The sequence below is a fragment of the Lygodium microphyllum genome, chromosome 7 (assembly GCF_053477565.2).
Source record: "Lygodium microphyllum isolate KBCC chromosome 7, Lygodium_microphyllum_v1.1.10, whole genome shotgun sequence".
In the NCBI taxonomy this organism is placed as follows: Eukaryota; Viridiplantae; Streptophyta; class Polypodiopsida; order Schizaeales; family Lygodiaceae; genus Lygodium; species Lygodium microphyllum.
The window spans coordinates 158,649,603-158,675,193 of NC_141141.1; the positions used below are offsets into that span (position 1 = coordinate 158,649,603).

General features: G+C 45.0%; 1 protein-coding gene across 4 annotated transcripts in view; it reads right to left on the reverse strand.

The window, feature by feature from the left end:
- The window catches only part of LOC148034141 (uncharacterized), a 138,564-nt gene that overhangs the window by 36,513 nt on the left and 76,460 nt on the right, over positions 1–25,591 (reverse strand). For all 4 annotated transcript variants that reach the window (XM_087682181.1, XM_087682179.1, XM_087682180.1 and 1 more), the window contains exons 11-12: positions 25,307–25,479; positions 25,052–25,212 (exon numbers count right to left, since the gene is read on the reverse strand). In XM_087682181.1, coding sequence (XP_087538307.1) covers positions 25,052–25,212; positions 25,307–25,479 — 334 coding nt within the window. The remainder of the gene's footprint in view (positions 1–25,051; positions 25,213–25,306; positions 25,480–25,591) is intronic.

The following is a 25,591-nucleotide window of genomic DNA, read 5'->3' on the forward strand; positions in this document are numbered from 1 at the left end:
TAGGGAGCTCCAGAATAGTGCCAACAGCTGCCAGTCAAGAAGAGCATTATCATTATGCTAAACACAGTCACCCAACAAAGTATTGGCAAATGCCAACAAAAGCTCCTAGTCCAAATCTTGGAGATTCATTGAAGTCACTAGTGACCTTGGCATAGGAGCACAATGGAGGTGTTGAAAGGGTCATAGCATCAAGGTTTTGCATGGAATCATCTAGAGTAAGCTTTCGATTCTTAAGCATGGGCTGAAATCAGTCCAGGGTATCATCTCTTCCTCTTGTTCAAAGTCTCGCCCCAAGGCTACAACTGCCACAATCAATGAAGGAAACATTAAGCTCATGCATATTGACTCAGGTCTGCTGCAAATCACCATAGTTGAGTGATGTTCCTCTGTGGATGCTGACGCAATGGTGGCCCTCTCTATGGGTGCTGACGCACTCGTGACTAGTCTGATGGCTCTCTCTCTCTCCTTTTTTTTTTTTCGTAATGGATGTTATATTTATAAAGTACTAAACAAAAAAAGAGTTACAAAAGTCATGGCAAAGATTCAAAGGAAATTGCCATATGCCAGGGAAGTAAGTCCTCCCGAGGGAGTAAGTAAGAGTGCCGAATGAGATCTATCTGCCAATGCAAGAGACCTTTCAGCCTCGCAATGTCCCTGAACATTAGAGGCTGAATCAAAAACAAAAGCATTCTGAATGGTCCAATTGTGCCAGCAGCCCCAGTATCTAAGAAAGCGAAACAAGATCTTCATATGCGACTGTGCCGGTGTGGGGTATTTGGGCCATACAAAAACCCAATCAAAAGGGCTTAGCGAGAAACCAAGCACTGCTCGCCAAACCGCTGACAAGAGTGACTAGATTTTCTTAGCAAGAGGGCAAGAAATAAATCGATGACGGGGCGATTCCACACTGGTGGTGCAAAAGAAACAATTGCCGTTGCAGATTCGATGCTTGGAAAGGGCTGAAGCAAGAAGAAGATCACCAATCATCACCCTCCAAAGAAAGACCTTGCATTTTGAAAGGTGTCTTGTTCAACCAGCCCTCCATCACAGTTGCCTTCCACCATGACTGAGATTTACGCAATCCCCATACAGTATTAGTAACCAGCCATTGATGATCTTTAATCAGAAGATGATACACCTAGTTAGCTGAGGCCTTTTCCAAATTCAGCCGACCTACAAGGTCCCAGTCCTGCCAGGATGATCCGAAGCAAGGGCAGGAAAGGGCTGTCTGCTTTGGACCACCAGCAGAAGCTGTTCCCATAAATCACGGTATCCACGAGGGATCTTGAAAAGACTCTTGGCTGTACGAAACGATATCAACACATTGCGACTGGCAAGGGTGGCATCTGCAACTGCAGTCAAGCCCAAACGTGCCATACGGTTAAATTTTGGTCTGAGCTCATGTTTACCTTCCCAAGAAAGTAATCGGGAGGCTGCCAACAATTCTAGATGAAAAGAGTTAGTATCTAAGCGGTCCTCCGCTGGGTGCCACCGAGCCTTCTGGAGAACCAATTTCCTGGAACAAACCAAATGAGCAAGCAAGGATGAAGGACTAGAAAACCGAGAGTCTCCATTAAGAACATGCCACCAGGAGCTCCGAATACGGGTATTACCATGCACAAGCCCGTGATCCTCAAGAAAATAACGGGCTATAAAGACCCACGGGTGATGATCCAAGCACATGCAACGAAAAAGAGACCAACGAAGTGCCAACATATGAGTTTCGGCATCCAAAATAGCCCCACCACCCATGCGTTTGGGGATACATGCATGCGACCAAGAAATCCATGAAATGCCTGCATGCAAGGAGTCCTTCCATAACATGAAACAAATGTACTGAGTAAGAGCATTCAATGTAGTAGTCCAAGGCAGCAATGGCAAGAAATATGTGAGCATTGGCAACAGAATTGTCTGAGCCACTTTGAGGCGAACATGGAAGGGCCAAGCCTGTGACTTCCAATACAAAAACTTAGCTGCCAATTTCTGTGAAATCCACTCTATTAGTTGCTTTGGCCAAACATCAACACCCAAAGGGTACCCAAGATGCCTGACAATGGAACCATGGGGAACAACCATTCCCTGCCAATCCAATGACTGCAAATCTGACTCCGTGCAACTGAGAATGGCTGATTTCAAAGCATTGATACGAAGACCAGAAGCATGACCAAAGAGAGTCAAAACATCTAATGCTTTGTGAAGATTATCCTTGTCCGTACGCAAAATCATAAAGCTGTCATCAGCCAAGGATTGATTAATGAAGTGCTGTCCACAAGGAAGAGACAATCCAGCCAACTGAGTAGAAGCTGCCATATGAGACAACATCGAAGGAACCGGATGAGTCGCAAGGGCAAAAAAGAGAGGACTCAAAGGGCAACCCTGTCTCACAGAGCGTGCAAGGACAAATGGTTCGGTAACACCACCATTTAGCATAACTCATGAAGAAGCCGTAACATTAATGGTGTAGATCAAACGAGACATCCGAGTACCAAAGCCCATAGTAGACATAAGTTCTGCAATGAAAGACTAGTCTAAACAATCAAAAGCCTTTTCCAAGTCCAATTGAATCAATACCACCTCCTGATTAGAGTGCCTTCCATAGTCAATAGCCATTTGCACATTTAAGACAGTATACGGAATATTTCGGCCCTTAATGAAACCATATTGAAGAGGATGCACAATGATAGGAAGATGCTTATGGAGCCAATTCGCCATCACTTTGGAAAAGATTTTATACATCGAACCCATCAAAGAAATTGGTCGCCAATCTTTTAGCATTGACGGCGAAGGAACTTTTGGAAGTAGTTTGATAAGATTTTCTTTCCATGAGGAAGACATGAACCCCATTTCCCAAACCTGCTGAAACATAGCCGTCAATGGTTTCACCAGTTAGGTAGCAAAAACCTCCAAGAATTCATTGGTGAGACCATTGCAACCGGGACTTTTATCATTGGGCAAGTGTAACAAAACATCCATAACCTCCGCCTCACAAATATCTGTCTCCAAAGTAGTTTGCATGTCATGTGGAACCTGATTGCGGACCAAATCATAGAAAACTGAACGGGAGTGAGTAAATTGGTCAGAAAGAGAAGGAGTAGATCCAAGAAGGTCTAGAAAATAATTCCTGCACATATTCACAATAGTTTGAGGATCAATGACCATTTGACCTTCTGTATCCTAGAGTCTAGTCATATTCTCTCGAGCAGGAGATGCATGTAAAGCTCGAAAGAACTTATGAGTCTGACAAGCACTATCTAGCAAATTCTCTGTCAAATTTTGCAATTTGGCCTACTGATAAGATTTCAACTGAAACTCTTTAATAAGATTAGCCAAACGCATAGCCAGTGGCAACAGAAATACATCGTCTGGAGTCTCTGCCAGTAGAGAACGAACCAAAGTAAGTAATTCCTCCGCTACGTGTCGACGCCGTCGACAAAGAGAAGCATGATGGATCCCATACTACCGAACAACCTGCTGCACATTAGAGAGCAATCGTTTAAAAGAAGCATTGCCCTCAGAGGAAAAGTCCAATAAAAATCTATCAATCAATTGCTGCATATAACCCTGAAAGATTGAATGCTTCAAATAAGACGAGTTGAGATGCAAAGGCAGTCTATCCAAAAATTGCTTAAAAGGTGCAATGGGTTGCGCAAGCATCTCAAGCTGTAGAGGAAAATGGTCCGACAAGGCATATTGCTGCAACACTTTCATTTAAAACATCTCAGGAAGAAAAGCATCGTGCTGCATGATGTACATGCGGTCCAACCGCGACCATGTAGTTGTATACTGCGCAGAATGAAAAGTAAACCCTGTAGAACAAGGGTGTAGCCATGACCAGAGATCTTGCTTAAGCACGGCACGAGCAAACGCATTCCACACACGGCTTTCCGGAGCGTCCATCACCGAATGCTCTAATGTGGACTGTGAAGAATCAACACACATATTAAAATCCCCCATCAAAAAACCCCGTCTGCCAAGTGACAAGGAGGTCTGCAAAGTATTCCAAAGATCCCAACAGGATAAAGGATCATTTGGAGCATAGAGACCAAGTAACCGTAAAATCTCTCCTTCAAATAAAACTTCAATCACCACAAAACGACCATGTACATCATTTTTAATAAGAACACGCTGATATTTCTCATGTACAATCATAAGCACACCAGAATAATGCATGGCATGTGACCCTGCATAAAACAAGCGAAACCCATGACAATCCACAACTTTTACTGCTTCACTGTGACTCTTATGCTCAACAGCACACAAGACATCCCACTGATTCTCATGCAATAAACTCCACATGGTATGTTGCTTAGTGCGAGAACAAATGCCTCGCACATTCCACGTGGCTATCTTCATGTGTATTCAAAAAGAAAATCAGGAACAAGGCAAAGCTTGCCTCAATTTAACCTTTTCTGCTAAAATGTCAAGGACTCCCTCATCCAAAAAATTAGCTAACACGGCAAAAGAGTTCTGACGGTCACATTTAGAGGTAGACGGTGTATCCACTGTCTTGGGGATGGAACGGGGATAATGACGATCCCATGGAGTAATCACGTTACCTCTAGCATCAAAAGCCAACTTAGCAGGTGGGCCCTTCGGACCGTCCGTATATACTTTCCTAGTAGGCTGATTGCGAGGAGCAGAAGAAACCATAGCATGAGCAGCGTGCTCTGAGGACAACATTTCTCTCCTGCGCGTATAAGTACGCAAGGAATCTTGTGAAGCATTAGGCACAGTATCCGCCATGCCAGCATCAAACCTTTTATGTTTTTTTGCACGTGCATCTACACAGTCATTGCCATGAGAATCCAAACCCGAAATATGTTGTTTACCTTTATCCAAAACTTTAGGTGGCTGGGTTGCATCCTGCGACGGAGCATCAAGCACCATATCTTCCATGGGAGGCAAAACATGCTCAGTATCTGAAGTCGTTTGCTTCACTAGGCATTCAGCCATAAAATGCCCCAATTTTCCACACAAAAAACAATGCCTTGCAAAGTTACCCCGTTTCAACCAAAAGTGCAAAGGATGCAACCCAGAGCAATTAAGACGTAACCAAACAGGCCTTTTCCGAGCAGTGTCCCATAGCATACACAAACGGTTACGATTCATGGCCCTTAGGCTCGGGGGAACCAAAACAGTGCCCACAACGGCCATGGCATCCTTTAACAGTGGCCAATAGATAACCGGACAATTTTCCACTTCAACCCACACCGGGCATTCACGTTGAAGCAGGCACTGAAAATTTGCCATCGGACGCCATGGCACAACATGGACCAAATGGCGATCAAAGAACAATGGCAGTTTAAACAGTAGATCGGCACGATGCTTCTCAGAAATCAACAACACATCATAAAAGCCTCGAGGCCCAACAAAAATCTCTTCAACACACTCCCCTTGTAGTAGACTTTGTAGCCACTAGCGAATATGGGAAAGCACTGGGATCCTACCAGTGAAGAAGAGTATAACAACACGTTCATGAAACACTGAGAATGAGCGCAAGACATTTTTCGGGTCCACAGTGGCTTCCAGAACATCTTCAGTTCCAAAGTCAGAAAACGCTTCATGATTATGTTGAACATAATCACCAAGCAGAGTGTTGGCAAACTCCAACATATGCTCCCAGTCAACATCTTGAGAATCCACCGAATTAGAAGCAACCTAAGCATAAGAACGTTCCTGATGATCCATTGTATCTTCCGAAGTATGCTTGGTACATTTTCCCGCAGGCTGGAAGTCAAGACCAGGGGGCATCTCCTCTGTGCAAGGAACCATATCCTCTAGTTCCTCTATATCAAAATCCGGACCAAGAGCTGCCACCATTTGGTCGATAAAGGCCATATCCAAACCAGCCATGTTGTATCACCACTTGTACAGGTCAGATGCAGAGCCACGATCCGCAAGTAAGACGACCTTCAAGCAGGTTGTGCTGAAGACTACCCGGACAGCAAGACTGTTTCTGCCTAGGACAGAGCTGTCCGTTCTCCCAACGTGGCTTTTGTGTCTCAGGAACAGATATGGGCGCCACACGAAGAGGTTGCAAGCGAGCACGGGCAGAGGTCGCGAAAGGCAGGTACTGATGACAGGTTGCAAGCGAGCACGGGCAGAGGTCGCGGAAGGCATGTACCAATGACACGTTGCAAGCAAGGTACTCTGTGTGTGTGTGTGTGTGTGTGTGTGTGTGTGTGTGTGTGTACAGATCAGTGAGCACTCTGGTCGAGGCGTTGCTTCTCTCACGACTGTTGAGATTAGGGTTTATAGCAGCTTGGCGCCTCTACAGCAGCTTGACAGCACAACAGTCGAACCAAGATGGGCATCTATAGGCGTGGCAACATGACGGGGCAGTACATAGGCGCAACAGAACACGGGACCATCTAGCACGGTGCTCAGGACCAAGACGCGTAGGCATGACGGGACTGAAGGGTGACGGCAGGGACCCCAACCCCTCGGACTGGAGGGCAACGGCTTATTCTGTCCGCACGCACGTCAAACCGGTGCAGGCGGCAAGTGACGAAAGGGCGCCATCACACACACACACACTCCTGAAGCATCTTTTTTTTTTTCATAATGCATGTTACATTTATAAAGTACTAAACAACAAAAGAGTTACAAAAGTCATGGCAAAGACGCAGAGGAAATTGCCATATGCCAGGGAAGTAAGTCCTCCCGAGGGAGTAAGTCAGAGTGCCTAATGAGATCTATCTGCTAATGCAAGAGACCTTTAAGCCTAGCAATATGTCCCTGAACATTAGAGGCCAAATCAAAAAGAAAAGCATTCCGAATGGTCCAATTGTGCCAACAACCCCAGTATCTAAGAAAGTGAACCAAGATCTTCATATATGGCTGTGTCGGTGTGGGGTATTAGGGCCGCACAAAAACCCAATCAAAAGGGCTTAGCGAGAAACCAACCACCGCTCGCCAAACTGCTGACAAGAGTGACCAGATTTTCTTGGCAAGAGGGCAAGAAATAAATCGATGATGGGGCGATTCCACACTGGTGGTGCAAAAGAAACAATTGCCGTTGGAGATTCGATGCTTGGAAAAAGGGCTGAAGCAAGAGGAAGACCACCAATCATCACCCTCCGAAAAAAGACCTTGCATTTGAAAGGTGTCTTGTTCAACCAGCCCTCCATCACGGTTACCTTCCACCATGACTGAGATTTACGCAATCCGCATATAGTATTAGCTTTAGTAACCAGCCATTGACGATCTTTAATCACAAGATGATACACTTGATTAGCTGAAGCCTTTTCTAAATTCAGCCGGCCTGCAAGGTCCCAGTCCTGCCAGGGACGATCCGAAGCAAGGGCAGGAAAGGGTTATCTACTCTGGAGCACCATCAAAAGCTGTCCCCATAAATCCCGGTATCCACGAGGGATCCTGAAAAGCCTCCTGGCTGTATGAAACAATATCAACACATTGCGACTAGCAAGGGTGGCATCTGCAACCGACGTCAAGCCCAAACGTGCCATGCGGTTAAATTTTGGTCTGAGCTCATGTTTTCCTTCCCAAGAAAGTAACCGCGAGGCTGCCAACAATTCTAGTTGAAAAGAGTTAGTAGCTAAGCGGTCCTCCGCTGGATGCCACTGAGCCTTCTGGAGAGACAGTTTCCAGGAACATACCAAATGAGCAAGCAAAGATGATGAAGGACTAGAAAACCGAGAGTCTGCATCAAGAACATGCCACCAAGAACTCCGAATACGGGTATTACCATGCACAAGCCCGTGATCCTCAAGAAAATAACGGGCTATAAAGACCCACGCGTGATGATCCAAGCACATGGCACGAAAAAGAGACCAACGGTGTGCCAGCATATGAGTTTTGGCATCTAAAATAGCCCCACCACCCCTGTGTTTGGGGGTACATGCCTGCGACCAAGAAATCCATGAAATGCCTGCATGCAAGAAATCCTTCTTCCATAACATGAAACGAATACACTGAGTAAGAGTATTCAATGTAGTAGTAGTCCAAGGCAGCAATGGCAAGAAATATGCGAGCATTGGCAACAGAATTGTGGAGCCACTTTGACGCGAACATGGAAGGGCCAAGCCTGTGACTTCCAATACAGAAACTTAGCTGCCAGTTTCTGTGAAATCCACTCTAGTAGTTGCTTTGGCCGAACATCAACACCCAAAGGGTACCCAAGATGCCTGACAATGGAACCACGGGAAACAACCATTCTCTGCCAGTCCAATGACTGCAAATCTGACTCCGTGCAGCTGAGAATGGCTGATTTCAAAGCATTAATATGAAGACCAGAAGCCTGACCAAAGAGAGTCCAAACATCTAATGCTTTGCGAAGATTATCCTTGTCCACACGCAAAATCATAAAGCTCTCATCAGCCAAGGATTGACTAATGAAGTGCTCTCCAAAAGGAAGAGACAATCCAGCCAACTGAGTAGAAGCTGCCATATGAGATAACATCGAAAGAACTAAATGAGTCGCAAGGGCAAAAAACAGAGGACTCAAAAAACAACCCTGTCTCACAGAGCGGGCAAGGACAAATGGCTCAGTAACACCACCATTCAGTATAACTCGCGAAGAAGCCACAGCACTAATGGTGTAAATCAGACGAGACATCCTAGTACCAAAGCCCATAGTAGACATAAGTTATGCAATGAAAGACTAGTCCAGATAATCAAAAGCCTTTTCCAGGTCCAATTGAATCAGTACCACCTCCTGATTAGAGTGCCTTGCATAGTCAATAGCCAGTTGCACATTTAAGACGTTATGCAGAATGTATCAGCCCTTAATGAAACCATATTGAAGAGGATGCACAATGGCAAGAAGATGCTTATGGAGCCGATTCGCCATCACTTTGGAAAAGATTTTATACATCGAACCCATCAAAGAAATTGGTCTCCAATGTTTCAACATAGACGGTGAAGGAACTTTTGGAAGCAATTTAAGAAGTCCTTTCCATGAGGAAGGCATGAACCCCCTTTCCCAAACCTGCTCAAACATAGCCATCAATGGTTTCACCAGTTCGGAGGCAAAAACCTCAAAGAATTCATTGGTGATACCATCCCAACCGAGACTTTTATCCTTGGGCAAATGTAACAAAACATCCATAGCCTCCGCCTCACGAATATCTGTCTCCAAAGTAGTTTGCATGTCATGTGGAACCTGATTGCGGACCAAATCATAGAAAACTGAGAGGGTATGAGTAATTTGGTCTGAAGGTGGAGGAGTAGAACCAAGAAGGTCTAGAAAATAATTCCTACACATATTCAGAATAGTCTGAGGATCAATGACCATGTGACCTTCTGCATCCTGGAGCCTAGTCATATTCTCTCGAGCAGGAGAGGTATGGAGAGCTCGAAAGAGCTTATGAGTCTGACAAGCACTATCTTGCAAATTCTCTGTCAGATTTTGCAATTTGGCCTACTGATAAGATTTCAACTGAAACTCTTTAATAAGATCAGCCAAACACATAGCCAATGATAGCAGAAATACATCATCTAGAGTTTCCATCAGTAGAGAACGAACCAAAGCCAATAATTGCTCCGCTGCTTGTCGACGCCGCCGACAAAGAGAGGCATGATGAATCCCATACTGCCGAACAACCCGCTACACATTAGAGAGCAATCGTTCAAAAGAAGCATTGCCCTCCGAAGAGAAGTCCAACAAAAATCTATCAATCAGTTGCTGCATATAACCCTGAAAGATTGAATGCTTCAAATAAGACAAGTTGAAGCGCAAAGGGAGTCTATCCAAAAATTGCTTAAAAGGTGCAATGGGTTGTACAAGCATCTCAAGCTGTAGAGGAAAATGGTCTGACAAGGCATATTGCTGCAACACTTTCATTTTCAGCATCTCAAGAAGAAAAGCATCATCCTGCATAATGTCCATGCGGTCCAACCGCGACCATGTAGTTGTATACTGCACAGAATGAAAAGTAAACCCTGTAGAAGAAAGGTGTAGCCATGACCAGAGATCTTGCTTAAGCACGGCACGAGCAAACGCATTCCACACACGGCTTTCCGGAGCGTCCATCACCGAATGCTCTAATGTGGACTGTAAAGAATCAACACACATATTAAAATCCCCCATCAAAAAACCCCGTCTGCCTAGTGACAAGGAGGTCTGCAAAGTATTCCAAAGATCCCAACGGGATAAAGGATCATTTGGAGCATAGAGCCCAAGTAACCGTAAGATCTCTCCTTCAAATAAAACTTCAATCACCACAAAACGACCATGTACATCATTTTTAATAAGAACACACTGATATTTCTCATGTACAATCATAAGCACACCAGAATAATGCATGGCATGTGTCCCTGCATAAAACAAGCGAAACCCATGACAATCCACAACTTTTACTGCTTCACCGTGACTCTTGTGCTCAACAGCACACAAGACATCCCACTGATTCTCATGCAATAAACTCCACATGGCATGTTGCTTAGTGCGAGAACAAATGCCTCGCACATTCCACGTGGCTATCTTCATGTGTATTCAAAAAGAAAATCAGGAACGAGGCAAAGCTTGCCTCGATTTAACCTTTTCTGCTAAAATGTCAAGGACTCCCTCATCCAAAAAATTAGCTAACACGGCAAAAGAGTTCGGACGGCCAGATTCAGAAGTAGACGGTGTATCCACTGTCTTGGGGATGGAACGGGGATAACGACGATCCCATGGGGTAATCATGTTGCCTTTAGCGTCAAAAGCCAACTTAGCAGGTGGGCCCTTTGGACCATCCGTATATAGTTTCCTAGTGGGCTGATTGCGAGGAGCAAAAGAAACCATAGCATGAGTAGTGTGCTCTGAAGACAACATGTCTTTCCTGCGCATATATGTACGCACGGAATCTTGTGAAGCATTAGGCACAGTATCCGCCATGCGAGAATCAAACCTTTTGCCATTTTTTGCATGAACATCCACCCAGTCATTGTCACGGAAATCCAAACCCGAAACATGTTGCTTGCCTTTATCCAAAACTTTAGGTGGCTGGGTCGCATCCTGCAACAGAGCATCAAGCACCATATCTTCCATGGGAGGCAAAACATGCTCAGCATCTGAAGTCAGTTGCTTTGCTGGACACTCGGCCATAAAATACCCCAATTTTCCACACGAGAAACAATGCCCTGCAAAGTTACCCCATTTCAAACGAAAGTGCAAAGGATGCATGCGAGAACAATTAAGACGTAACCAAGCAGGCCTTTTCTGATCCGTGTCCCATAGCATACACAAACGGTTACGATTCGTGGCCCTTAGGCTGGGCGGAACCAAAACAGTGCCCACAACGGCCATGGCGTCCTTTAACAATGGCCAATAGACTGTCGGACAGTTTTCCACTTCAACCCACACCGGGCATTCGCGCTGAAGCAAGCGCTGAAAATCCGCCATTGGGCACCATGGCACAACATGGACCAAACGGCGATCAAAGAACACTGGCAATTTAGTTAGCGGATCAGCACGATGCTTCTTGGATTTCAACAGCACCTCATAAAAGTCTCGAGGCCCAAGAAAAATCTCTTCAACACACTCCCCTTGTAGGAGACTTTGCAACCACTGGCGAATATAGGACAGTACTGGGATCCTACCAATGAAGAAGAGTATAACAGCATGATCATAAAACACTGAGAATGAGCGCAAAACATTTTTAGGATCCACAATGGCTTCCAAAATATCTTCAGCTCCCGACTCAGAGAACGCTTCATGATTATGTTGAACATAATCACCACGCAGAGTGTTGGCAAACTCCAACAAATGCTCCAAGTCAACATCTTGAGAATCCGTAAAATCAGAAGCAACCTGAGCATAAGAACGTTCCTGATGATCCATTGTATCTTCCGAAGTATGCTTGGTGCATTTGCCCGCAGGCTGGAAGTCAGGACCAGATGGCATCTCCTCTGTGCAAGGAACCATATCCTCTGGTTCCTCCGTTTCAGAATCTGAACCAAGGGCTGCCACCGTTTGGTCAATAAAGGCCATGTCCAGACCAGCCATGTTGTATCACCCCTTTAACCAGAGATCTGAAACTATTTGCACGGCGCTCTCTCTCTCTCTGCTGCCACAGTCTGCCTGCTGTCCTGTAAAAAATAAAAAAGAGTGGGGCTCCCCAGGAAGGCCAGCTGTTCACAAGTAGGCGATGGCAGGTCACGAACAGGGCAGAACGGACCCTGCACTGGTCCGACGAAGGGCTCAGGCAGCGCACAGGCAGGTACACATGTCCGCTGGGCAGGGAAGGCACGTCTGCAGGCAAGTAAACAAAAAACGATGCCTCTCTCCCTTGCTCGCTCACTCACTCCCTCTCTCTCTCTCTCTCTCTCTCTCTCTCTCTCTCTCTCTCTCTCTCTATGTGGCTACCTGTGCGTGCGTGCAGAAGCGGGGCAAAATAGCGCAGGCGCAGGCCCGATAGAGCCAGCAAACGAGGTCAAGCCGCTGCAAAAGACAGGTCACGGCAAGTCGCCATCATCTCTCTCTCTCTCTCTCTCTCTCTCTCTCTCTCTCTCTCTCTCTCTCTCTCTCTCTCTCTTTGTAAAAGGTAATTGTATTAATTACGAAAAAAGAGTACAAGTTTTCATGATTACAAGATACACGAGGGCTCTAAGCCAACGTGTAAGATCCCAATACTAAGCCACACAAAAGTTACACAAGTGATGGCAAAGACCCAGCGGAAATTGCCATATGCCACGTAAGCCAGTCCTCCCGAGGGAGCAAGTCCGAGTGCCGAATGAGATCTATCTGCCAATGCAAGAGACCTTTAAGCCGGGCAATGTGTTTCAGTACGTTAGAGGCGGAATCAAAAAGAAAGGCATTCCGAGTGGTCCAATTGTGCCAGCATCCCCTGAATCTGAAGAAGTGAAACAAGATCTTCATATGCAACTGTGGCGGTATGGGGTATTTTGGTCGCACAAAAACCCAATCGAAAGGGGTGAGCGAGGACCCCACCACTGTACGCCAAACCTGTGACAAGAGCGACCAGATCCTCTTGGCCAGCGGGCAAGAAATAAATCGATGCCGGGCCGATTCCACAGTAGTGGTACAGAAGAAACAATTGCCATTCGAGATTCGACGCTTGGAAAGGGCCGAGGCAAGAGGAAGACCACCAATCATCACCCGCCAAAGAAAGACCTTGGATTTGAACGGTGTCTTATTCAACCAGCCCTCCATCACCGTTGCCTTCCACCATGACTGAGATTTCCGCAAACCCCATACAGAATTAGGTTTAACAACCAGCCATTGATGATCTTTCATCAGAAGATGATACACCTCATTAGCAGAGGCCTTTTCCAGACTCAACCGGCCTGCAAGGTCCCAGTCCTACCAAGGGCAATCCACCACAAGGGCAAGAAAAGGTTGCCTGGCCTGAAGTACCAGCAGAAGCTGCTCCCATAAGTCATGGTAGCCACGCGGGACTCTGAAAAGTCTCCTGGCCGTACGAAACGATGCGAAGACATTACGACTGGCAAGGGTGGCGTCCGCAACTGGAGACACCCCCAGACGAGCCATGCGGTTAAATTTTGGTCGAAGCTCATGTTTGTCTTCCCACGAAAGTAATCTTGAGACTGCCAACAATTCCAGTTGAAAGGAGTTAGCATGCAAGCGGTCCTCCGCTAGATGCCAACTCGCCTTTTGGAGCACGGCTTTCCAGGAGCCGACCAAATGCAATAATAGAGAGGAGGCGGGGTTGGAAAACCGAGAGTCTGCATTAAGGACATGCCACCAGGAGCCCCGAATTTGTGTATTGCCGTGTCGAAGCCCGCTGTCCTCCAGAAAATAACGGGCTATAATGGTCCACGGGTGATGATCCACGCACATAGCGCGAAAAAGTGACCAACGAAGGGCCAGCATATGAGTTTCAGCATCCAAAATAGCCCCACCACCCAAGCGTTTAGGGGTACATGTATGTGACCACGAAATCCACGAAATACCTGCGTGCAATGAATCCTTTTTCCATAACATGAAACGAATAGGGCGAGTGAGAGCCTTCAAAGTAGTAGGAGTCCAAGGCAACAATGGCAAGAAATATGTGAGCATTGGCAGCATAATTATTTCCGCAACTTTGAGGCGGACATGAAAGGGCCACGCTTGCGACTTCCAATACATAAACTTAGCTGCCAGTTTCTGTGAAATCCACTCCAGTAGCTGCTTTGGCCGAACATCAACACCCAATGGGTACCCAAGATGCCTGACAATGGGTACCCAAGATGCCAACCCAATGATTGTAAATCCGACTCCGTGCAGCTGAGAATGGCTGATTCGAAGCATTTGCGAAGACCCGAAGCATGACCAAAGAGTGTCCAAACATCCAATGCCTTGCGAATGTTGTCCTTGTCTGCACGCAAAATCATAAAGCTATCATCAACCAAAGATTGGCTAATGAAGTGCTGCCCCAAAGGCAGAGACAATCCGGCCAGCTGATCAGAAGCTGCCATTGAAGATAACATTGAAAGAACCGGGTGAGTCGCCAGGGCAAAGAAGAGAGGACTCAAAGGGCAACCCTGTCTCACCGAGCGTGCAAGGACAAATGGCTCTGTAACCCCACCATTGAGCATAACACGCGAAGAAGCCTCAGCACTGACGGTGTAGATCAATCGGGACATCCGCGCACCAAAACCCATAACGGACATAGGTTCAGCAATGAAAGACCAATCTAAATAGTCAAAGGCCTTTTCCAGATCCAACTGAATCAATACCACTTCTTGGCTAGAGTGCCTTGCATAGTCAATGGCCATTTGCACATTTAAGATATTATCCAGAATGTTGCGTCCCTTAATGAAACCATATTGAAGAGGATGCACAATAGCTGGAAGGTGCTTGTGGAGCCTATTCGCCATGACTTTGGAAAAGATTTTATACATCGAGCCCATCAATGAAATTGGTCTCCACTGTTGCAACATTGACGGCGAAGGAACCTTTGGAAGCAATTTGATAAGGCCTTCTTTCCATGAGGAAGGCATGACCCCTGTTTCCCAAACCTGCTGAAACATAGCCACCAATGGCTTCATCAGTTGGGTAGCTGAGCACTCAAAGAATTCATTGGTGAGGACATCCCAGCCAAGGCTTTTATCCTTGGGCAGATGTAACAAAACATCCATAACCTCCTCCTCACAAATATCTGCCTCCAAGGTAGCTCACATATCAAGTGGAACCTAATGGCAGACCAGATCATAGGAAACTGAACGTGCATACGTAACCTGGTCAGAAGGCGACGAAGAAGAACCAAGAAGATCCCGAAAATAATTCCTGCACATATCGACAATGGTGTGCGGATCAGTAACCATGCGACCTTCTGGATCCTGAAGTCTGGTCATATTTTCTCAAGCAGGAGAAGCATGCAAGGCGCGAAAGAACTTATGAGTCTGGCAAGCATTATCTTGCAAATTGTCAGTCAAATTGTGTAATTTGGCCTGCTGATAGAATTTCAACTAAAATTCTTTGATAAGATCGTCCAAACGCTGCGCCAGTGATAATAGAAAATCCTCATCTGGGGTATCCACCAGAAGCGAACGAACCAAAGCCAGTAAGCCTTCCGCTGCATGGCGACGCCGCCGACAACGAGAGGCATGATGTCTCTCTCTCTCTCTCTCTCTCTCTCTCTCTCTCTCTCTCTCTCTCTCTCTCTCTCTCTCTCTCTCTCTCTCTCTCTCTCTCTCTCTCTCTCTCTCTCTCTCTCTCTCTCTTTTTTCGTAAAAGGTAATTGTATTAATTACGAAAAAAATACAAGATTACTTGATTACAAGATACATGATGACACAAAGCCATCATGTGAAGAGGTTCTCTCTCTCTTTTTCCTGGTTACAAGAAACACGAGGGCCCTAGGCCAACGTGTGGGGAATCCCCATAGCAATGCACTAAAAAGGTTACACCAATCATGGCAACGACCCAGAGGCAATTGCCATATGCCACGGATGCAAATCCTCCCGAGGGAGCAAGTCGGAGTGTCGGATGAGATCTAGCTGCCAATGCAAGAGCCCTTTAAGCCTGGCAATATGTCGCGGTACATTAGCGACCGAATCAAAGAGAAAAGCATTGCGCGTGGTCCAAATGTGCCAGCATCCCCAATATCTGAAAAAGTGAAATAAGATCTTCACATGCAAGTGTGGCGGTGTGGGATACTTCGGGCGCACAAAAACCCAGTCGAAAGGAGTTAGCGAGGACCCCACCACTGCGCGCCAAATGTGCGACAAGAGTGACCAGATATTCTTGGCGAGCGGGCAAGAGAGAAAACGATATCGGGCCGATTCCGCCGGTGTGGTACAAAAGAAACAGTTGCCATTCGAGATGCGACGCTTGGCAAGGGCCGAGGCCAGAGGAAGGCCACCAATCATCACCCGCCAAAGAAAGACCTTGCATTTGAAAGGTGTCTTATTTAGCCAGCCCTCCATCAGCGTTTTCTGCCACCATGACAGCGATTTCCACAGTCTCCAAACAGTATTAGCTTTCTCACCCAGCCATTGGTGATCTTGAATGAGAAGATGATACACCTGATTAGTAGAGGCCTTTTCCAGACCCATCCGGCCTGCAAGGTCCCAGTCCTGCCAAGGGCGATCCACAGCCAGGGCAGGAAAGGGTTGCCTACCCTGAAGCTCCGATGAAAGCTTTTCCCATAAATCACGCTATCCACGCGGGATCTTGAAGAGTCGCCTAGCAGTCCGAAACGATACGAGGACATTGCGAGTGGCAAGGGTAGCATCCGCAACCGAGGTCACACCTAAACGGGCCATGCGGTTAAATCTTGGTCTGAGCTTATGTTTATCTTCCCATGAAAGGAGTCTCGAAACTGCCAACAATTCCAGCTGAAAGGAGTTAGTCTGCATGCGGTCCCCTACTGGGTGCCAACGGGCCTTTTGGAGCACCACTTTCCAAGAGCCGACCAAGTGCAGTAACAAAGAGGAAGAGGGACTGGAAAAACAAGAGTCAGCATTAAGGACATGCCACCAGGAGGCCCGAAGCCGTGTGTTACCATGGCGGAGCCCGCTGTCCTCAAGAAAATAACGGGCTATGATGGTCCACGGGTGATGATCCAGACACATGGCACGAAAAAGGGACCAAGGGAGAGCTAGCATATGAGTTTGTGCATCCAAAATAGCTCCACCACCCAGGCGCTTAGGGGTACATGCATGTGACCATGAAATCCAGGAAATGCCTGCCTGCAGTGAATCCTTCTTCCATAGCATGAAACGGATGGGATGAGTGAGAGCCTTCAAAGTAGTAGGCGTCCATGGCAACAAAGGCAGGAAATACGTTAGCATTGGTAGCATGATTGTCTGGGCCACTTTGAGGCGGACATGGAAGGGCCACGCTTGCGACTTCCAATACATAAACTTCGCCTCCAGTTTTTGTGAAATCCACTCCAGCAGGTCTTTTGGCCGTACATCCACCTCCAATGGGTATCCAAGATGCCTGACAATGGAGCCACGGGAAACCACCGGGCCTTGCCAGCCTAATGACTGTAAATCAGGCTCCGTACAACTGAGAATGGCTGACTTCAAGGCATTGATGCGAAGCCCAGAGGCCTGACCAAATAGTGTCCAAACATCTAATGCCCTTCGAATGTTGTCCCTGTCCGCCTGCAAAATCATAAAGGTGTCATCAGCCAAAGATTGGCCAACGAAGTGCTGACCCAACGGAAGAGACAGCCCGGCCAGCTGAGCAGAGGCTGCCATGGAGGATAACATTGAAAGGACCGGGTGAGTCGCCAGGGCAAAGAAGAGAGGGCTCAAAGGACAACCCTGTCTGAACGAGCGTGCAAGGACAAATGGCTCTGTAACCCCACCATTAAGCATAACTTTGGAGGAAGCCGCAGCACTAATGGTGTAGATCAATCGGGACATCCGAGTACCAAAGCCCATAGCAGACATGAGATCTGCAATGAAAGACCAGTCCACATAATCAAACGCCTTTTCCAAGTCCAATTGAATCAATACCACTTCCTGACCGGAGTGCCGCGTCTCTCTCTCTCTCTCTCTCTCTCTCTCTCTCTCTCTCTCTCTCTCTCTCTCTCTCTCTCTCTCTCTCTCTCTCTCTCTCTCTCTCTCTCTCTCTCTCTCTCTCTCTCTCTCTCTCTCTCTCTCTCTCTCTCTCTCTCTCTCTCTCTCTCTCTCTCTCTCTCTCTCTCTCTCTCTCTCTCTCTCTCTCTCTCTCTCTCTCTCTCTCTCTCTCAAAAGGTAATCGTATTAATTACAACAAAAGTACAAGATTGCAAGATTACAAGATATAGGATGCTTTTAGGCCAGCCGGCATAAAATCCGAGACATCACAGTCAAAGTACAAACAAAGCAGAGTGACTAGAGGGGGGCAAAAGAAACTATAGCATGCCAAGTAAACAAATCTTGTCTAGGAAGAATATATTTTAACTCAATCAAGTCAAGCTGCCAATGAAGAAGCCCTTTCAAGCAAACTATATGGCTCTACACTCCTAATGAAGCATCCATACCTTGTATGGTATTGTTCATACCGTACAATACAATACATATCCGTACGAATTCGCACAGTCACACTGTCGGTTTTGCGCCACCACATCTAGCGCACTTCTCCGTGTTCTTGCACATTGCTATTTGTGTGTCTTTGGGTCATGTCATCCTGCATGGCACTTTAGGGGAACGGGAAGCCTTGGATACTTCACCCCACCCCCTTTTCCAGCTATGCACGGTCACACTGCCGGTTTTGCGCCACCACGTCTGGTGCACTTCTCCGTGTTCTTGCACATTCCTATCTATGTATCTTTGGGTCGTGTCATCCTGCATGGCACTTTAGGGGGGCAAGAAGCCTTGGATACTTCACTCCTCCCCCAGTCCGTTTGGATTCCATCCACCTAGCAGCCCTGTTTGACTATTGACCCCTCTTTCACTATCTCACCCTTCTCTCATCTACAAAACGTGCTCCTCTCCTCCCTAATTCCACACCAATTTAGCAACCATTTACCATTATCATCTCCCTCTCTTGGATCTTGAATCTCGGTGCTGATTTGTCACTTGTGATTCATAAAGATCTAGCCTCTCACTCTCGTCTTTCCTACACCCTATCAAGGCTCAAGGCTCAACGCTCAAGCCTCAAGCCTCTCTCATCCCCTCTCTTTCACTCTTGCTCCTTCAACTTTACCCTAACCCTCTCCCTCTCTTTCAACTTTCAACTTTCAAGGGTCAAGACTCAAGCATCTCACTCTCCCTCTCCCTCTCTCTCACTCTCCCTCATGCCTCTCCATTCAACATCAGCACCATGACTCATGAGAAGCAAAAGGCCTTCAATTTGCACCCTATCCATGTGGAAAGGAACACAAAGAAGTCCAACTCCAACCATTGGACATGCAGGTATTGCAGGAAGCGCTATACAAGTGGTGCAACCCGGCTTCTCCAACATCTTTTCAAGACGGTGAGCAAGTTGCTCCATGCAAGGAAATCCCTCAAAACATCACCGATGAGATTCTCACCAAGATGAAAGGGGAATCCACAAGAGGAGGAGAAAGTGGCATATCAGCACCAACTCCTATGCCTACTAATGCAAAAGCATTGAATGTGGGTGTATCTTCGACCAATGCGGGACAAGCCTCCACCATTATTAGTGGGGGCTCCACATCCACATCTAGCTATGGTAAAAGACAAAGAGTAGAGACTCATGTCGCACCGGAGCGGCACCAACTCCTATGCCTTCTTCGGCCAATGCGGGACAAGCCTCCACCATTAGTAGTGGGGGCTCCACATCTGCATCTAGCTATGATAAAAGACAAAGAGTAGAGACTCATGCAGCACCGGAGAGGCAATCCTCTCTCTCTCAAGCTCCCGTCATGTACATGGATCAGTTGCCTTTCTTAGAGAAACATAACAACTTGTGGACATTGAAATTGCACCTACGGTGATTGAGTACAATCTTGCATTCAATGTCCTAAAGCAAGAGCAATGAAAGAAGATACTAAAAGCCATTGCCAATGTGGGTCCATGTGAAGAATGGACCAGTGTCAAATACAATGATATGAGGATGAAAAAGACTGATGAAGAGAATTGATAGAACTCTCAATCCTATTCGAGCCGCATGGATAAAATATAGTTGCTCCGTTCTCATTGATGGATGGAGCAATCATAAGAAACAAGGTATCATCAACATACTTGTCTCATATCCACTCGACAATAACTTTTTGCAAGCCATAGACACCGGCAATAAGGGGAGGAAAACAATAGGCGCATTCATCTACCACCACATTTGGCAAGCTATCATTACCTTCAAAATTTATTTCACTTTCTTTCATTATAATTTATGCATAACTATCTATCTCCCTATTCTCTCTAATATCTATCTCGATTCTCTCTTGCCCCCAAACCTCTATCTCTTTTGATTCTTGAATCTTGAAAGGCTCAGCTCTTTCTCTCTCTCTCTAGAGTCCAAATATTGTTACTTGTAATTTGTGGTTGTAGATGGGCCCCTCGAATGTGGTGCAGGTTGTTATTGACAGTGCATCAAATTGTCAACGCACGGACCGTTTACTCAATGAGGCCAAGTTTTCCACGATTATGTGGGCTCCATATGAAAGTCATTGTTTGGACTTGCTCATGGAGGTTATCGGAAAGCTCAAGTGGATGAAGAGGGTGGTCTGCAAAGCTACATCAGTTGTCACCTTTTTCCTACTAAAGGTAAAGATCTTTGCAATATATCATGAGTATAGCATACTCGAGTTGAAGAAGCCTTCTTCAACTTGCATTGCTTACATGTGGTTGTTGCTCGAGCACCTTTCTAAGATACGATCTACGTCTTGTGACAGATACTGGTGTCCACACTTATGATAGATAGAGACCAAAGCCATGCAACGCTTGTGCCTCAATGAGCAATTTTGGCAAAAAGTTTGTGCCATTGTCATTGTCGTGACTCCCTTTTATGGGGTGTTATGTAAAAGTGATTGCAACGGATCCACCATGGGCCTTCTCATTCACTTCTTTAAAGCAGTATTGGTGGAGGCACATCCTTGCATGGTGATCACAGAGACACAACGTATACATGTTCTAGAGATAGCACAAAGGAAATGGACATGAATGCATAAGTCCATCCATGGTTTTGCCACATTGGCACGTCCGGCCTACAAGTCGTTGAATGTCGTAGATGATAGAGAGCTTAGTTCAGACCAACTTGCTTATTTGCCTCGTGTGGTCTCTGTGGATGACCACAATGCACTGTTAGAGGAGCTAGGATGCTATGCGGCTCAGAGAGGACATGTGGCTTTCGCTTCTCCCACTTGTTCGACAAGACAGTCGATTGTAAAGCCTCTATTTTGGTAGCAAAACTTTGGATATGCGCAGGAGACCCTTCAGCCCTTAGCCATGAGTCCTTACTCAGGATTGCTCTTTAGGTGCATGTGAGTGAAACCAGAGTACATATTCTCTCATTCACATGAAGATTTGCAATCAGCTTAGCACACAACAACTAGAGCAACTAGTCTATTGCCGCAATAGCTTACTCATGATGAAGGCTATGATGAGCATGGGTAATCCAAAGCAAGTAAACACTTAGCCATAAAATTTAAAATTTGTTGTTTAAACTTTAAACTTTATACTTTAGAAGTAAGACTTCAGTATTTATAATCTTATGTGCATTGTGTAGGTGAATGTTGATACATTCAAGTTAACAGGCAACACTCTTCTGAGTGTACATCGATAGATGGATGAGGAGGAGGAGATGATCTTTGCAAAGCTCTATAGAGAGCTTATAGCAACAAATACTCGTAACACTCTGAACCGGTATGCTCATGGGTAAGGAGTTTGAATAGGTGCTAGCAAAGGCATGGTCATTCAGCGCCCTCTGACATTGAGAAGAGGTTCCTCAAGTAGCTTGCAAACATACGTAAGACAAGGCTCTAGTAGCTCCCATTCCTTGCCTCATGATGACATCTCCCCCTTGCCCACACACTCGGCACCTAGGGAGCCATCATTTGATGATTATACTAACCTCATCGGTGAGGATCAATATGAGAGTGTCTCATCATCCGATGCCCACGAGTCATCTTCAAACTATGATGATGATGATGATGATGATGCCTCATCATAGTCTATAGATTCATAGGGCTCTCTCTTTTTTGCATCTACTATCATTGTATCCATATACCATTATGGTCCATTATCCATGTATATACTAGTCTTTAGACTCTAGTTGTATCACATGTTGTGCGTAGCACATGCGACTGCGAGGGCCACCCTTATGTATTCATCTTATTTTATAATAAAATTGTTATTTCCACTTTAAACATGTGTTCTATCATTTCATGATTTATGGTTTTTTTTAATCAAGTTAAATTTTTTTCATACTAATATCGTATCATACCTTATAAAATTATAAGATACCATTTAGTGTTGTATTTTATCGTATCACACCTTTCATCCATGACAACTATGGAAGCATCAAAGATGAATGATTCCTCGTGGTCCATATATGCCGACAACCTCAAAAGCATAAGAAAAAAAAAGGCTCAATGGTGGGCAGCTTGTCTATTTATAGATGTTGAAGGATGCCCCAAAAATTAGGGTTTTGGGAGACTACTGAAACTCTCTCACATCGTGCAGTGAATTTGCATTTTTCATTAATTAAGTGTATTTTGGGGCGGTTTAAAGATGCTAATCAGCTGTAAAGTGTGTTTTAGCTCAACAATAGGAACACAACGTATTCAAGTCTCTAGCCCAATCAGAATCAGTGCAGCTATCTATGGTTAGTACATGATTGAGAAGCAAGGTATAAGCATACGTACCATGAACGTACCTTAGTACACATATACACAAATTCCAAATTCCGATAAGATTGCTTCAATGCATTGAAATATTATCTTGTAGTATGGAGACAGAATACAAGAGCTGGAAGCAAGTGTATATAAATCACTAGCAATTTCCCAACCATATCATGGTAGTTGTGTTGGCAAGTTGAAAGGCTTAAGACACAAGAACTTCTGTAAAAATGGGAGAGTATCTCCATTGGATTTCATTGTTAGATTACCTATGATAGAGAAGCGTCACTTTGTGCCAATAATCATCACATAAAGAATCTATACCAATTGTATGGCCTTCCAACAAAAATAGTAATAGACTAATGGTTGCTGCTTGCTGATCTAATCTATAAGGTTTCAACACAAAAGCAAAGTGGAGAAAGTGAAGAAATTTATCTATATGAGCTGTCGATTCACCTCCCAAAATTGGCACGACCCACTTCTGTGATTAACCATCTTAATCATTAGTACATGTGTATACCTACCTCATTGCCCTTACTTATGAATTCACATGCATTAATTGGCTTAAGTCCCAGTACTTCAATTGGTCTTAGCCCTTGGTCACACACAAGTGTGCTATTAGACATGCCCCCTAAACCCAGTAAGTTATATTGAATTATACATGCATGATCATAGCTCCTACTGATGTTTCCTTGTAAATGTCACGTGAAATTACGTGACACTTCCTCCCCCTCGCGCCCTGCCAATTTGTGTGTTGGGGGATACCATATCAAGGAATCTGCCCCACTAGACAAAGGGATATTCATAATTCTCTGTAGTGAGGAGGAGAATGTAGCAGCTCTCCAAGGGCAGTCACCTATCTCCATGTGCTCTAGGATGACTATGTTCCGTAAAGTAGTATGCAAGCTTGCAAAAAAACATGTGAGATTACAGAATGTACTGAAAGAATGCTAAGCTTGCACATCATTAGATGAAATTGGACTCATTTGCTCAAAATGGATGTAGTATTAAAGATTTTGAACCTTCTTTATCATCTAGTGGCAAGGAAGGCAACTTACAATACACTTAGATTGAACAAAAGCAACCTTCAAAGTTATCATCGGAGAAAGGTGAAAGAACTTTTTATATGCCTAAACTTCTAAGGATAGGAAGCACAAAACAGGTTTGCAATATTTGCGCTGGTCACACAAACTGGCAAAATTCAAGAGAAGATGAAGTTGACATCGAATAGGACTTCAGCATTGAGTATTAGCAGTTACAACTTCCTACCTTGGTCTTATACCGAAGATTAGAAGTTGGGTTGATATGCTAGAAGTGGAGGTCCACATTCTGTAATCTCATCACCGAAGATTTCAGATTCCACAGTAAATGCACAACTTTTCTCTGCTCAAAGTAAGACATGGAGTGCATCTAAAGGTGTCAAATGGTGGAACTGCTTCTAATAGCAAGGAAGGAACACCAAGTTGCCCCTCATGCAGTGGCTCTTACTTTCGATAGATTTGCCTAGTATGTTCCAGTAAAGCAGGTTCTAGAAAGAAACCTAAAGCCTCTCCTTGCTCACTGTACAGAGAAGTTAGACATGTACAATGTGTTGAGAAAACCTTCTGGTGAAGAAGATAACTAATGCACCTAGAGCCAATGAGTGGCTATACTCCTATCAAATATAGAAAGAGGGGAATAACCAGTTAAGAATATCATGTGGGCAATAGTTTTTGGAATGTGAAAACAAGAAGTAATATGTGAGTCTAAGTAAAAGAAGAAACTTTAATAAACCACATTGAGCGAAAAAGAAGGTGAACATGACAAGATAAAACCTCTTCATGTAAGCGAATCAAACCACAAAAGAAATGATTGCAAATGGTTGGTTAAAGAATTGTGCAAGAGAGGGAGTGAAAGAAGGCCAGCTCCACCACGTAGTGATAGGCCAAGAGTGTACCAAAAGAGACAATGAGATAGAGGTGGTTACACAAACAGACACTCAACAAGTAAACTGAAATTTGAATCATGTATTTTGAAGATAAAGAAAATGGTTCAAAATGAATCAAAAGGAAGAAAAAACTAAGAATTCTTCATCCTAAGGAAAAGATCAATGTTAACATGACACACAAGCAATTAAAGCCTTATTTAGGTTAACGTTAAAAACTTTGGCTGAATAAGGAGCAGCAGTGCCTGACAGGACCAAAAAGCAACAAGCATCAGTACTACTGCAAGTACTCCATTCTGCTGGATAGTGAAACTAAAGCCTCCGATTTCTAAAATTGTGTTCCATTTCTGTCACATCTGAATACTTACGAAGAAAAATATAACTTCACCTGAAGACTGCTGGGAGATTGTGCCACACATCAACAATTTAATATCTAGTGTCCCATTACATGCTTTACAGATCAATCTAAACTGAACCATACCATCTGAGTGAGATGATGTAGGCTCTTCAGGTAAAGTAGGCAGTTGTGGAGTCAGACGTTCGTGTTTCTCAGGAAGATCTTGTCCAAAGGGAAGAGTACTTGTATTTAACTCATCTTCGCCATTTGCGTAATCCTCATTGTGCTGCTGATTCCCAGAAGTCCTGGTTCCCCCAAACAAAAACACAACACAATGTAAGCTATCATCAATGCTCAACTTAGACTTCTTTAGGGAAATAATCTCTTTTTTATACTCACAGTCCTGGATACGTGGGATGTCGAGCATAATCATTAGAGATGGTGCCAAAAGGATGGTGCTGATTCATAGGAACTTGCATGTCCCAATCCCGCCGTAAAGGAGAAGTAGGTGAAAGTGGTCTTTCTGACTGCAAATATGCTCCCCGAGGAACTATTTCAAGGCCATGACGCTCCTATGTGCTCATAAAAGCAAAATACAACCAAGACTGGTTCAAACTGCAGTTACTCAACACATGACACTCATGTTTTGCAATGAATTCAGCACAGCTCAGTTTATAAAAAACT